The 14,291-nt window shown below is 54.1% G+C and overlaps 1 protein-coding gene across 1 annotated transcript in view; it reads right to left on the bottom strand.

Moving 5' to 3' along the window:
• Positions 1 to 1,041: 1,041 nt before the first annotated feature.
• Positions 1,042 to 14,291, bottom strand: part of LOC139251810 (ras-related protein Rab-11A-like) — a 32,073-nt gene continuing 18,823 nt past the window's right edge. Inside the window, exons 3-5 of the mRNA XM_070873305.1 lie at positions 11,652 to 11,845; positions 6,779 to 6,859; positions 1,042 to 1,324 (exon numbers count right to left, since the gene is read on the bottom strand). Coding sequence (XP_070729406.1) covers positions 1,185 to 1,324; positions 6,779 to 6,859; positions 11,652 to 11,845 — 415 coding nt within the window. The 3' untranslated portion in view covers positions 1,042 to 1,184. The remainder of the gene's footprint in view (positions 1,325 to 6,778; positions 6,860 to 11,651; positions 11,846 to 14,291) is intronic.

Below are 14,291 nucleotides of genomic sequence, written 5' to 3'. Positions count from 1 at the left end.
CAGACCCCTGGAGTGAGTTACTCGAGGGCTAGACGCCATCTTGCCCATCTCTTCTCCCACCGCTCCCAAACACGAGGTGGGGAGGCTTGACCGTTGGGGTGAGGGTGAGGGTGAGGGAAAAACAACAAAAACCGGCAAGTCCTCAATGTCATCACCACATGGCCAAGGAATGCAATGGCCTAGCCCACCTAGAGCCAAATTCGGGCCAAATAGGCCTCCCCTAAAAAAAAAGTCTCGCAGCTGGAGGCGACTGAGCAGGTCCTGAGAGCAGGAGAGGCCAGTGGGGGCGGATGGGAAAGATCTCCGGGAGGGAGAAGATGGGAAAAGTTGCCTCTCCTCTGCAAGCCATTTTCAAAATGGGAAATGGGGCAACGAATTGCTATCGCGCACCAAGAGCCGATGGATTAAACCCTGCGTCCCGCGAGTGAAGCCAAATGTTCGGCACAACTTCGCGGCGAAGGAACAGCGAGTAGATATTGGGCCTCGGCAAGAGTGATCCTCTCCCGACTACGCCCCACCCCTCCCCTCCCCACAACGGGACAAAGAGACCGACTGACTCGCCCGCCCCATCTCCCCAGTCATCTCCCGAGAACAGAACCAGCAAGGACTTGCAGGGTCTCTCACCCCTCGAAAATGTCCGCCGGGAACCACCGACCCATCAGGAGATGGATCAAGGCCACCAGCCATGGAGGACAACCAGAGGGAAGGAGAGCGGGGGGGGGGGGGAAGGAGATTAAGGACGAGAACAAATGGCGGGAATGGAGAACGGAAAACTCTGGAAACGCACGCGATCGGTGAGCACTTGGGAGAGACCCCCCTCAATGGAACCATTGACCCCAAAGAGAGTTAACCATTTTGTCTTTCAGATACCAAGCGAGTGGAGTGCTTCTCCAGGACTTTCCGCGGTTGTGTGCACGCGTGTTTTTTTTATATATATACCGAAGTTCACACTGCAACCCTCAGCTCAGGTCAATCTGACCAACAATCCTTCCTGTTTTCCAAAATGGCATTGCACCCACACCTCCCCCTCCCCCTCCCCCTCCCCCCCACACACACACACACACACACACACACACACAGCGCCAATGGGCAAGGCGCCAGAGGTGGGCGATTTGCCAAGGCCGGATCGGGCGCACAAGGACACTGGCAACAACGTAAAGAGGGGTCAGAGGCTCGAGCACAGCTTATATGTTCTGGCAGCACTGTGTCTTGCTGCCCTTGTCCATCGGGGGTACGGATATGGTCACTACGTCCTTGCTGGGGCCCACTTCGCGATCGTGAGGGTCCGTGGACATCTGGCGTTGGGACACGATGCGATAGATCTCTGGAAGGAGATTGGCATGGTCAGTTCAAGGACACCAACACAAAAAACAGATTCTTAAAACATAATAATAGGAGTAGGCCATTCGGCCCCTCGAGCCTGCACCATTCAATATGATCATGGCTGATCCTCTATCTCAACACCATATTCCTGCTTTCTCCCCATACCCCCTGCTTTCTCCCCATACCCCTTGATGCCTTGTGTCTAGAAATCTATATCTCCCTCTTAAATATATTCAGTGACTTGGCCTCCACAGCCTTCTGTGGTCGAGAATTCCACAGGTTCACCTCCCTCGGAGTGAAAACATTTCTCCTCATCTCGGTCCTAAATTTCCTAGCCCGTATCCTGAGACTGTGACCCCTTGTTCTAGACTTCCCAGCCCCGGGGGAACATCCTCCCCGCATCCAGTCTGTCCAACCCCATCAGAATTTTATACCCTTCAATGAGATCCCCTCTCATTCTTCTAAACTCCAGTGAATACAGGCCCAGTCGACCCAATCTCTCCTCATACCACAGTCCTGCCCTCCCAGGAATCAGTCTGGTGAACCTTCGCTGCACTCCCTCTGTGGCAAGTATATCCTTCCTTAGGTAAGGAGACCCAAACTGCTCACAATACTCCAGGTGCGGTCTCACCAAGGCCCTGTATAACTGTGGCAAGACCTCCTTGCTCAAATCCTCTTGCAATGAAGGCCAACATACCATTGGCCTTCCTAACTGCTTGCTGCACCTACATGTTGCTTTCACTGACTGGTGTACAAGGACACCCAGGTCCCTCTGTACATCGACACTTCCCAAACCATCACCATTTAAATAAAACTTTGTCCTTATGTTTTTCCTACCAAAGTGGATAACTTCACATTTATCCACGTTATACTGCATCTGCCGTGTGTTTGCCCACTCACTCAATCTATCTAAATCACCTTGCAACATCTTTGCATCACAACTCACAATCCCACCGAGTTTTGTGTCTATATATATATATATATATAGTGAATAGCTGGGGCCCCAGCACTGAACCCTGTGGTACCCCACTAGTCACTGCCCACCACCCCGAAAAAGACCCGTTTATTCCCACTCTCTATTTCCTGTCAGTTACCAATTTTCAATCCATGCCAATACATTACCCCCAATCCCATGTGCTTTAATTTTGCACACTAACCTCTTATGTGGGACTTCATCAAAGTCCTTCTGAAAATCCAAATACACTACATCCACTGGTTAGCCCTTCACTCCCTTATCGTTCAAAAATCTGTCTATCTCCACCTTAAATATATTCAATGACCCAGCCTCCACAGCTCTCTGGGGCAGAGAATTCCACAGATTCACCACCCTCAGAAGAAATTCCTTCTCATCTTTTTAAATGGGCGACCCCTTATTCTGAAACTATGCCCCTTAGTTCTAGATTCCCCCACGAGGGGAAACATCCTCTCTGCATCTGCCCTGTCCAGACCCCTCAGAATCTTATACCTTTCAATAAGATCACCTCTCATTCTTCTAAACTCCAATGAGTACGGGCCCAACCATTCTTCATTAAAAAAGCTGCAGCGAAGGTTCACCAGACTGATTCCTGGGAGGGCAGGACTGTTGTATGAGTAGAGATTGGGTCGACTAGGCCTGTATTCACTGGAGTTTAGAAGAATGAGACGGGATCTCATTGAAAGGTATAAAATTCTGACGGGGTTGGACAGACTGGATGCAGGGAGGATGTTTCCCCCGGGGCTGGGAAGTCTAGAACAAGGGGTCACACAGTCTCAGGATACGGGGTAGGAAATTTAGGACCGAGATGAGGAGAAATGTTTTCACTCCGAGGGAGGTGAACCTGTGGAATTCTCTACCACAGAAGGCTGTGGAGGCCAAGTCACTGAATATATTGAAGAGGGAGATAGATAGATTTCTAGACATACAAGACATAAAAGGGGTATGGGGAGAGAGCGGGAATATGGTGTTGAGATAGCGGATCAGCCATGATCATATTGAATGGTGGTGCAGGCTCGAGGGGCAGAATGGCCTACTCCTGTTCCTATTTTTGATGTTTCTATGCAAGTCAACCTCCTCATCTCCGGAATCAACCAAGTGAACCTTCTCTGAACTGCCTCCAATGCAAGTACATCCTTCCTTAAATAAGGAGACCAAAAAAGTCAACATTTAATTAGCTTCACTGCATCATGTGGATCATCGAGGCCTGCGGGCAAGGGAAGGTCCAATCTACGACCAAGGGTCTTGTAGAGATTCTGGTCCCTAGCAACATGGCCCTTGAAACCCAGATCACGACACACCCCTGGAGTTCTGTGGACCTGTTGGTTTGGAAAGGGCAGATTAATCCTGAATCCCGTTCTGGATGGGCAGAAATTATCTCCCATTGAATATCGGAACGGCCAAAGCCATTGTTTTCAGTCCCTGCCACAAACTCTGTTTCCCCCAGCCCGACTCCATCCCTCTCCCCAACTCGTGTCTGAGGCGGAACCACCTGTTCGCAACCTGGTGTCATATCGGACCCTGAAAGGAGCTTCCGGCCATATATCTGCAGCATAACCAAAACCCACCCACTCCCACCTCCGTAACATCGCCCGTCTCCGCCCCCCCACCTCAGTTCATCCGCTGCTGAAACCCTCATCCGTGCCTTTGTGACCTCCAGACTTGACTATTCCAACACACTCCTGGCTGGGCACCCACATTCTACCCGACGTAAACTAGAGGTGATCCAAAACTCGGCTGCCCCAGTGTCCTAACTCGCACCGAGTCCCACTCGCCCATCACCCCCTGTGCTCACTGCCCCCGTGTCCTAACTCGCACCGAGTCCCACTCACCCATCACCCCTTGTGCTCACTGCCCCCGTGTCCTAACTCGCACCGAGTCCCACTCGCCCATCACCCCCTGTGCTCGCTGCCCCCGTGTCCTAACTCGCACCGAGTCCCGTTCACCCATCACCCCCTGTGCTCGCTGCCCCGTGTCCTAACTCGCACCGAGTCCCGCTCACCCATCACCCCCTGTGCTCGCTGCCCCGTGTCCTAACTCGCACCGAGTCCCACTCACCCATCACCCCCTGTGCTCGCTGCCCCCGTGTCCTAACTCGCACCGAGTCCCACTCACCCATCACCCTCTCTGCTCGCTGCCCACGTGTCCTAACTCGCACCGAGTCCCACTCACCCATCACCCTCTGTGCTCGCTGCCCCCGTGTCCTAATATGCACCAAGTCCCGCTCACCCATCACCACCTGTGCTCGCTGACCTACATTGTCTCCCGGTTAAGCAACGTCTCGATTTCAAAATTCTCATCCTGGTTTACAAATCCCTCCATGGCCCTCGCCCCCGCCCTATCTCGAATCTCCCCACAACATCCCACCCCCCATCACCCAGAGATCTCTGCGCTCCTCTAATTCTGCGCGCTTGAGCATCCCTGATTATAATCGCTCCACCATCGGTGGCCGTGCCTTCAGCTGCCTGGGCCCCAAGCTCTGGAACTCCCTCCCTAAACATCTCCGCCTCTCTCTCCTCCTTCAAAACGCTCCTTAAAACCGACCTCTTTGACCCAGCTTTGGGTCACCGGTCCCTAATTTCTACTTATGCGGCTCGGTGTCAAATTTTTAAAATCTCGTAACGCTCCTGTGAAGCGCCTTGGGGACTTTTCACTACGTTAACATAGAAACAGAGAATAGGTGCAGGAGTAGGCCATTCGGCCCTTCGAACCTGCACCACCATTCAATATGATCATGGCTATCTCAACACCATATTCCCGCTTTCTTCCCATATCCCTTGATGCCTTTTGTCTAGAAATCTATCTATCTCCCTCAAATATATTCAGTGACTTGGCCTCCACAGCCTTCTGTGGTCGAGAATTCCACAGGTTCACCACTCTGAGTGAAGAAGTTTCTCCTCTTCTCGCTCCTAAATGGCTTACCCCTTATCCTTAGACTGTGACCCCTGGTTCTGGACTTCCCCAACATCGGGAACATTCTTCCCGCATGTAACCTGTCCAGTCCCGTCAGAATTTTATATATTTCTATGAGATCCCCTCTCATTCTTCTAAACACCAGTGAATACAGGCCCAGTCGATCCAGTCTCTCCTCATATGTCAGTCCAGCCATCCCGGGAATCAGTCTGGTGAACCTTTGCTGCACTCCCTCAATAGCAAGAATGTCCTTCCTCAGATTAGGAGACCAAAACTGGACACAATATTCCAGGTGAGGCCTCACCAAGGCCCTGTACAACTGTAGCAACACCTCCCTGCTCCTATACTCAAAGCCCCTAACTATGAAAGCCAACATACCATTTGCCTTCTTCACCGCCTGCTGTACCTGCATGCCAACTTTCAATGACTGATGTACCATGACACCCAGGTCTCGTTGCACCTCCCCTTTTCCTAATCTGCCGCCATTCAGATAATATTCTGCCTTCGTGTTTTTGCCCCCAAAGTGGATAACCTCACATTTATCCACATTATACTGAATCTGCCATGCATTTGCCCACTTACCTAACCTGTCCAAGTTACCCTGCAGCCTCTTAGCATCCTCCTCACAGCTCCACCCAGCTTAGTGTCATCTGCAAACTTGGAGATATTACACTCAATTCCTTCGTCCAAGTCATTGATGTATATTGTAAATAGCTGGGGTCCCAGCACTGAACCCTGCGGCACCCCACTAGTCACTGCCTGCCATTCTGAAAAGGACCCGTTTATCCCGACTCTCTGCTTCCTGTCTGCCAACCAGTTCTCTATCCACATCAGTACATTACCCCCAATACCATGTGCTTTGATTTTGCACACCAATCTCTTGTGTGGGACCTTGTCAAAAGCCTTTTGAAAGTCCAAATACACCACATCCACTGGTTCTCCCTTGTCCACTCTACTGGTTACATCCTCAAAAAATTCCAGAAGATTTGTCAAGCATGACTTCCCCTTCATAAATCCATGCTGACTTGGACCGATCCTGTCACTGCTTTCCAAACGCGCTGTTATTTCATCTTTAATGATTGATTCCAACATTTTCCCCACTACTGATGTCAGGCTAACCGGTCTATAATTACCCGTTTTCTCTCTCCCTCCTTTTTTAAAAAGTGGGGTTACATTAGCTACCCTCCAGTCCACAGGAACTGATTCAGAGTCGATAGACTGTTGGAAAATGATCACCAATGCATCCACTATTTCTAGGGTCACTTCCTTAAGTACTCTGGGATGCAGTCTATCAGGTCCCAGGGATTTATCAGCCTTCAATCCCATCAGTTTCCCTAACACAATTTCCCGCCTAATAAGGCGCTTTATAAATGCAAGTTGTTGTTGAATCAGATACTTTAGTATCAGCAGCGTGGAGAGAGAGGACGAGAGAAGAGGAGATCGATCAAGAAAGTGTGCACGACTGGAACATGTGACGAGTAGACAACTCTGGAACAGCAATAGTTGGCCACCTCTCAGTGGTCCCGTGTACGTGTCCTTCGGAGGGCGGCGTTGGCGAGACGGCCATACCTGTGAGAACGGTGTGGAAGGCGATCTCCACGTTGGTGGAATCCAGCGCAGAGGTCTCGATGAAGGAGACATCGTTCTTTTCTGCAAGGGGAGAGAAGAAGGGTTTAGCCAATCAGGTGATAAGGACATAATAGGAGCAGGAGTCGGCCATTCGGCCCCTCGAGCCTGCTCCGCCATTTAATACGATCATGGCTGATCCGATCATGGACTCAGCTCCACTTCCCTGCCCGCTCCCCATAACCCCTTATCGTTTAAGAAACTGTCTATTTCTGTCTTAAATGTATTCAATGTCCCAGCTCTGAGGCAGTGAATTCCACAGAATTACAACCCTCAGAGGAAATTTCTCTTCATTTCCATTTTAAATGGGTATCCCCTTATTCTAAGACCATGCCCCCTAGTTCTAGTCTCCCCCATCAGTGGAAACATTCTCTCTGCATCCACCTTGTCAAGCCCCCTCATAATCTTATACCTTTCGATAAGATCACCTCTCATTCTTCGGAACTGATCCAGAGTCGATAGACTGTTGCAAAATGATCACCAATGCATCCACTATTTCTAGGGCCACTTCCTCAAGTCCTCTGGGATGCAGACCATCAGGCCCTGGGGATTTATCAGCCTTCATCCCATCAATTTCCCAATTTCCTCAATCCTTCTTCAGTCAACCCCCTCATCCCCGGAATCAACCGAGTGAACCTTCTCGGAACTGCCTCCAAAGAGAGTATATCCTTTCGCAAATATGGAGACCAACTTAAGCCTCCCCACCGCCCGGTTAATAGCCCAAAGGACAGCACCACATTCACAACACGCCTGGGTGTCAATCACTTGACATCAGCCCACACGCCCCCTTCCGACACATCGCCATTCCTCACCGCTTCCCCTCCCGCCCTTTCGATTTGTCCAGACCCATCAAGGATCTGTGCGTTCTACAAAATAATCCGGACCCAGAATGTTAGCCAGTCTGGTCCCATCCCCATCATTCTCTGCCCCCACTCCCCATCGCAGCCCCCCATATCCCCCCCCCTCCCACCAAACCCCCCCAAAATCAGGTGCAGAGCGACCTGCTCCATACTTTCTCCCTTCAAAAATAAGACTTGCATTTCTATAGCACCTTTCACATCCACCGGACGCCCCAAAGCGCTTTACAGCCAATGAAGTACTTTTGGAGTGTGGTCACTGTTGTATTGTGGGAAACTCGGCAGCTCAATTTGCGCACAGCAAGCTCCCACACACAGCAATGTGATAATGACCCGGATCATCTGTTTTAGTGATGTTGGTTGAGGGATAAATATTGGCCCCAGGACACCGGGGAGAACTCCCCCTGCTCTTCTTCCAATAGTGGCCCCGGCGCTTCCTCAGTACTGCCCCTCCGACAGTGCGGCGCTCCCTCAGTCAAGAGTCTTGAGCACATAATCTGCGCCGCACTGTTGGAGGGGCGGTACCGAGGGAGTGCCGCACTGCCGGAGGGGCAGTACTGAGGGAGTGCCGCACTGTCAGAGGGGCAGTACTGAGGGAGTGCCGCACTGTCGGAGGGGCAGTACTGAGGGAGTGCCGCACTGCCGGAGGGGCAGTACTGAGGGAGTGCCGCACTGCCGGAGGGGCAGTACTGAGGGAGTGCCGCACTGCCGGAGGGGCAGTACTGAGGGAGTGCCGCACTGCCGGAGGGGCAGTACTGAGGGAGTGCCGCACTGCCGGAGGGGCAGTACTGAGGGAGTGCCGCACTGTCCGAGGGGCAGTACTGAGGGAGTGCCGCACTGTCCGAGGGGCAGTACTGAGGGCGTGCCGCACTGTCCGAGGGGCAGTACTGAGGGCGTGCCGCACTGTCCGAGGGGCAGTACTGAGGGAGTGCCGCACTGTCCGAGGGGCAGTACTGAGGGAGTGCCGCACTGTCCGAGGGGCAGTACTGAGGGAGTGCCGCACTGTCCGAGGGGCAGTACTGAGGGAGTGCCGCACTGTCCGAGGGGCAGTACTGAGGGAGTGCCGCACTGTCCGAGGGGCAGTACTGAGGGAGTGCCGCACTGTCCGAGGGGCAGTACTGAGGGAGTGCCGCACTGTCCGAGGGGCAGTACTGAGGGAGTGCCGCACTGTCCGAGGGGCAGTACTGAGGGAGTGCCGCACTGTCCGAGGGGCAGTACTGAGGGAGTGCCGCACTGTCCGAGGGGCAGTACTGAGGGAGTGCCGCACTGTCCGAGGGGCAGTACTGAGGGAGTGCCGCACTGTCCGAGGGGCAGTACTGAGGGAGTGCCGCACTGTCCGAGGGGCAGTACTGAGGGAGTGCCGCACTGTCCGAGGGGCAGTACTGAGGGAGTGCCGCACTGTCCGAGGGGCAGTACTGAGGGAGTGCCGCACTGTCCGAGGGGCAGTACTGAGGGAGTGCCGCACTGTCCGAGGGGCAGTACTGAGGGAGTGCCGCACTGTCCGAGGGGCAGTACTGAGGGAGTGCCGCACTGTCCGAGGGGCAGTACTGAGGGAGTGCCGCACTGTCCGAGGGGCAGTACTGAGGGAGTGCCGCACTGTCCGAGGGGCAGTACTGAGGGAGTGCCGCACTGTCCGAGGGGCAGTACTGAGGGAGTGCCGCACTGTCCGAGGGGCAGTACTGAGGGAGTGCCGCACTGTCCGAGGGGCAGTACTGAGGGAGTGCCGCACTGTCCGAGGGGCAGTACTGAGGGAGTGCCGCACTGTCCGAGGGGCAGTACTGAGGGAGTGCCGCACTGTCCGAGGGGCAGTACTGAGGGAGTGCCGCACTGTCCGAGGGGCAGTACTGAGGGAGTGCCGCACTGTCCGAGGGGCAGTACTGAGGGAGTGCCGCACTGTCCGAGGGGCAGTACTGAGGGAGTGCCGCACTGTCCGAGGGGCAGTACTGAGGGAGTGCCGCACTGTCCGAGGGGCAGTACTGAGGGAGTGCCGCACTGTCCGAGGGGCAGTACTGAGGGAGTGCCGCACTGTCCGAGGGGCAGTACTGAGGGAGTGCCGCACTGTCCGAGGGGCAGTACTGAGGGAGTGCCGCACTGTCCGAGGGGCAGTACTGAGGGAGTGCCGCACTGTCCGAGGGGCAGTACTGAGGGAGTGCCGCACTGTCCGAGGGGCAGTACTGAGGGAGTGCCGCACTGTCCGAGGGGCAGTACTGAGGGAGTGCCGCACTGTCGGAGGGGCAGTACTGAGGGAGTGCCGCACTGCCGGAGGGGCAGTACTGAGGGAGTGCCGCACTGCCGGAGGGGCAGTACCGAGGGAGTGCCGCACTGCCGGAGGGGCAGTACCGAGGGAGTGCCACACTGCCGGAGGGGCAGTACCGAGGGAGTGCCGCACTGCCGGATGGGCAGTACCGAGGGAGTGCCGCACTGCCGGAGGGGCAGTGTTGAGGGAGCGCCGCACTGTCGGAGGTGCCGTCTGTCGGATGAGACATTAAACCGAGGCCCCGTCTGCCCTCTCGGGTGGATGTAAAAGATCCCGGGGCCACTATTGGAAGAAGAGCAGGGGGAGTTCTCCCCGGTGTCCTGGGGCCAATATTTATCCCTCAACCAACATCACTAAAACAGATGATCCGGGTCATTATCACATCGCTGTATGTGGGAGCTTGCTGTGCGCAAATTGGCTGCCGCATTTCCCACAATACAACAGTGACTACAAAAAGCACTTCATTGGCTGTCGAGTGCTTGGGGACGTCTGGCGGTCGTGAAAGGCTCTGTACAAATCTAAGTCTTTCAAGTTTGGGAGTGGTTGTGCCTGGAATTTGAGAGATAAATTAAACCAAACAGCCAGGACCTCATTGAATGGCGGAGCAGGCTCGAGGGGCCGAATGGCCAACTCCTAATTCTGATATTGTGTTTGGTCATGGCCCAACCCACCCGACCCGACCAGTTATGAACAATAATTAGTGTTTTAACAACAGAGCATTGACTCAAACCAACAACCAAGCTCGGGCTTGCTCGAGAAAATCAAGTTGAAACATGATACACAAGGCCAGCTTGCCTTTTATTCCCAGGCAAAGAATTTCTCAATGGTCCTCAAAAACCAGGCAGATTTTTCCTTTCAAACTCCCCTCCCCCCATTTCGACAGCACACATCACTGCCTCAGGAATGTCCCAAGGCTTTTCAAAGCCAATGAAGTGCTTTTGGAGTGTAGTCACTGTTGTAATGTGGGAAACGCAGCAATTTGCGCACAGCAAGCTCCCACACACAGCGATGTGATAATGACCCGGATCGTCTGTTTTAGTGATGTTGGTTGAGGGATAAATATTGGCCCCAGGACACCGGGGAGAACTCCCCCTGCTCTTCTTCCAATAGTGGCCCCGGGATCTTTTACATCCACCCGAGAGGGCAGACGGGGCCTCGCAATGCACATCACATCTCGCTGGGTTTTAAAAAAAAAAATAGGATTCTCCTCGTCTCTCAGTATTTCGGGTTAAGGTCCACCTTTCATAGAATCAGATCGTACAGCACAGGAGGATCCCATCGGGCCCATGGAGCCCGTGCTGTGCCGGCTCTGTGACAGAGCGATCCAATCAGTCCCACTCCCCCCTGCTCTTTCCCCACAGCCCGGCACATTTCCCCCCCTTCCAGTATTTACCCAATTCCCCCGTTTGAAAGTCCCCGATTGAATCTGCTCCCACCGCCCTTTCAGGCAGCGCGTTCCCGATCACAACAACTCGCTGCGTCAAAACACATTCTCCCCATCTCCCCCCTCTGGTTCCATCGCCGATTATCGTCAATCTGTGTCCCCCTGGTTACCCACCCTCCTGCCCCCGGGAACAGTCTCTCCTGATTTACTCCTCAAAACCCCTCGTGATAGTGAACCCCTCGATTAAATCTCCCCCTTAACCTTCTCTGCTCCGAGAACAATTAGCGTGATTTCAAACGCCTCGACCCCTTCCCGTACCCGCAAAGGTTTTGGCCTCATCCGTGGGCACCGCCCGTAGATGTCGAAGGTCACTCTTGTTGCCCACGAGCATGATGACAATGTTGACGTCCGCGTGGTCCCTCAGCTCCTTCAACCAGCGCTCCACGTTCTCGTAGGTCAAGTGCTTGGCGATGTCGTAGACCACCAGGGCCCCGACTGCTCCCCGGTAATACCTGCCGTCGGGAGAGACAACCACAACCTGCATTTATATAGTGCCTGGAACGCAGTGAAACGCGCGGCTGAAACTCAAAGCCTCCTCGATAAAGTGCAACATCCCCAGCATCGAAGCACTGACCACACACTCGACCAGCTCCGCTGGGCAGGGCCACATTGTCCGCATGTCTGACACGAGACTCCCAAAAGCGAGCGCTCTACTCGGAGCTCCTTCGCAGCAAACGGGCCAAAGGTGGGCAGAGGAAACGTTACAAGGGACCACCCTCAAAGCCTCCCTGATAAAGTGCAACATCCCCACCGACACCTGGGAGTCCCTGGGCCCAAAGACCAGTCCGCCCTAAGTGGAGGAAGTGCATCCGGGAGGGCCGCTGAGCACCTCGAGTCTCGTCGCCGAGAGCGTGCAGAAACCAAGCGCAGGCAGCGGAAGGAGCGTGCGGCAAACCTGTCCCACCCTCCCCTTCCCTCAACCACTGTCTGTCCCACCTGTGACAGGGACTGTGGCTCTCGTATTGGACTGTTCAGTCACCTAAGGACTCACGTTAAGAGTGGAAGCAAGTCTTCCTCGACTCCGAGGGACTGCCTATGAGGATGAAACGCGTTGTTGAGACAAACACCTGGAGTGCCGCCTACAGTTCTGGTCTCTATTTAAAAAAGGAGGGACATACTTGCATTGGACACAGTTCAGAGAAGCTTCACTCAGTTGATTCCCAAGATGCTGGGGTTGTTTTCTTTGGAACAGAGGAGGCTGAGGGGAGACCTGATTGAGGTGTATAAAATGATGAGGGGCCTGGATAGAGTGGATAGGATGGACCTGTTTCCCTCGGCAGAGGGGTCAACAACCAGGGGGCAGGGATTTAAAGTAATTGGAGGGAGGTTTAGAGGGGATTTGAGGGGAAATGTCTTCACCCAGAGGGTGGTGGGGGTCTGGGGTGGAACTCACGGCCTGAAAGGGTGGTAGAGGCAGAAACCCTCACCACATTTAAAAAGTACCTGGATGTGCACTTGAAGTGCCGTAACCCACAGGGCCACGGACCGAGAGCGGGAAAGTGGGATTAGGCCGGGGGGCTCTTTGTCGGCCGGCGCGGACACGATGGGCCGAATGGCCTCCTTCCGCGCTGTAACTTTCTCTGGTTCTATGAAGGGTGTTGTCTTATGAGGAAAGGTTGAGCAGGTTGGGCCTGTACTCATTGGAGTTTAGAAGAATGAGAGGTGATCTTATTGAAAGGTATAAGATTCTGAGGGGGCTGGACAGGGTAGATGCAGAGAGGATGTTTCTCCTCGTGGGGGAATCTGAAACTAGGGGGTATTGTTTCAGAATAAGGGGCCGCCCATTTAAAACTGAGATGAGAAGAAATTTCTTCTCGGAGGGTTGTAAATCTGTGGAATTCTCTGCCCCAGAGAGCTGTGGAGGCTGGGTCACTGAATATATTTAAGGTGGAGATAGACAGATTTTTGAGCGATAAGGGAGTGAAGGGTTATGGGGAGCGGGCGGGGAAGTGGAGCTGAGGCCAAGATCGGATCAGCCGTGATCGTATTAAATGGCGGAGCAGGCTCGAGGGGCCGAATGGCCGACTCCTGCTCCTATTTCTTATGTTCTTATGAAATGTCCCAAGGTGCTTCACAGATAAGACAATGACAGAGCCGCACAAGTAGAAATTAGGGACAGGTGACCAAAAGCCTAGTCAAAGAGGTAGGTTTTAAGGAGCGTCTTGAGAGAGGTAGAGAGGTAGAGAGGTGTAACATCGCCCGTCTCCGCCCCCTGCCTCAGCTCATCCGCTGCTGAAACCCTCATCCGTGCCTCTGTTACCTCCAGACTTGACTCTTCCAACGCACTCCTGGCTGGCCTCCCACATTCTACCCGACATTAACTAGAGGTGATCCAAAACTTGGCTGTCCCCGTGTCCTAACTCGCACCGAGTTCCACTCACCCATCACCCCCTGTGCTCACTGCCCCCGTGTCCTAACTCACACCCAGTCCCACTCACCCATCACCCCCTGTGCTCACTGCCCCGTGTCCTAACTCGCACCGCGTCCTGCTCACCCATCACCCCCTGTGCTCGCTGCCCCCGTGTCCTAACTCGCACCGAGTCCCGCTCACCCATCACCCCCTGTGCTCGCTGCCCCCGTGTCCTAACTCGCACCGAGTCCCGCTCACCCATCACCCCCTGTGCTCACTGCCACGTGTCCTAACTCGCACCGAGTCCCGCTCACCCATCACCCCCTGTGCTCGCCGACCTACATTGGCTCCCGGTTAAGCAACGCCTCGATTTTAAAATTCTCATCCTGGTTTACAAATCCCTCCATTGCCCTCGCCCCCTCCCTATCTCTGTAACCTCCTCCAGCTCCCCCCCTACTCCTCCTGTAATTCTGCCCTCCTGACCATCCCTGATTATAATCGCTCCACCATCGGTGGCCGTGCCTTCAGCTGCCTGGGCCCCAGGCTCT

This window comes from Pristiophorus japonicus, unplaced genomic scaffold, assembly GCF_044704955.1.
Source record: "Pristiophorus japonicus isolate sPriJap1 unplaced genomic scaffold, sPriJap1.hap1 HAP1_SCAFFOLD_445, whole genome shotgun sequence".
Classification (NCBI taxonomy): domain Eukaryota; kingdom Metazoa; phylum Chordata; class Chondrichthyes; family Pristiophoridae; genus Pristiophorus; species Pristiophorus japonicus.
The sequence above is the reverse complement of the archived record's forward strand: the minus strand, read 5'-3'. Positions and strand labels throughout refer to the sequence as shown.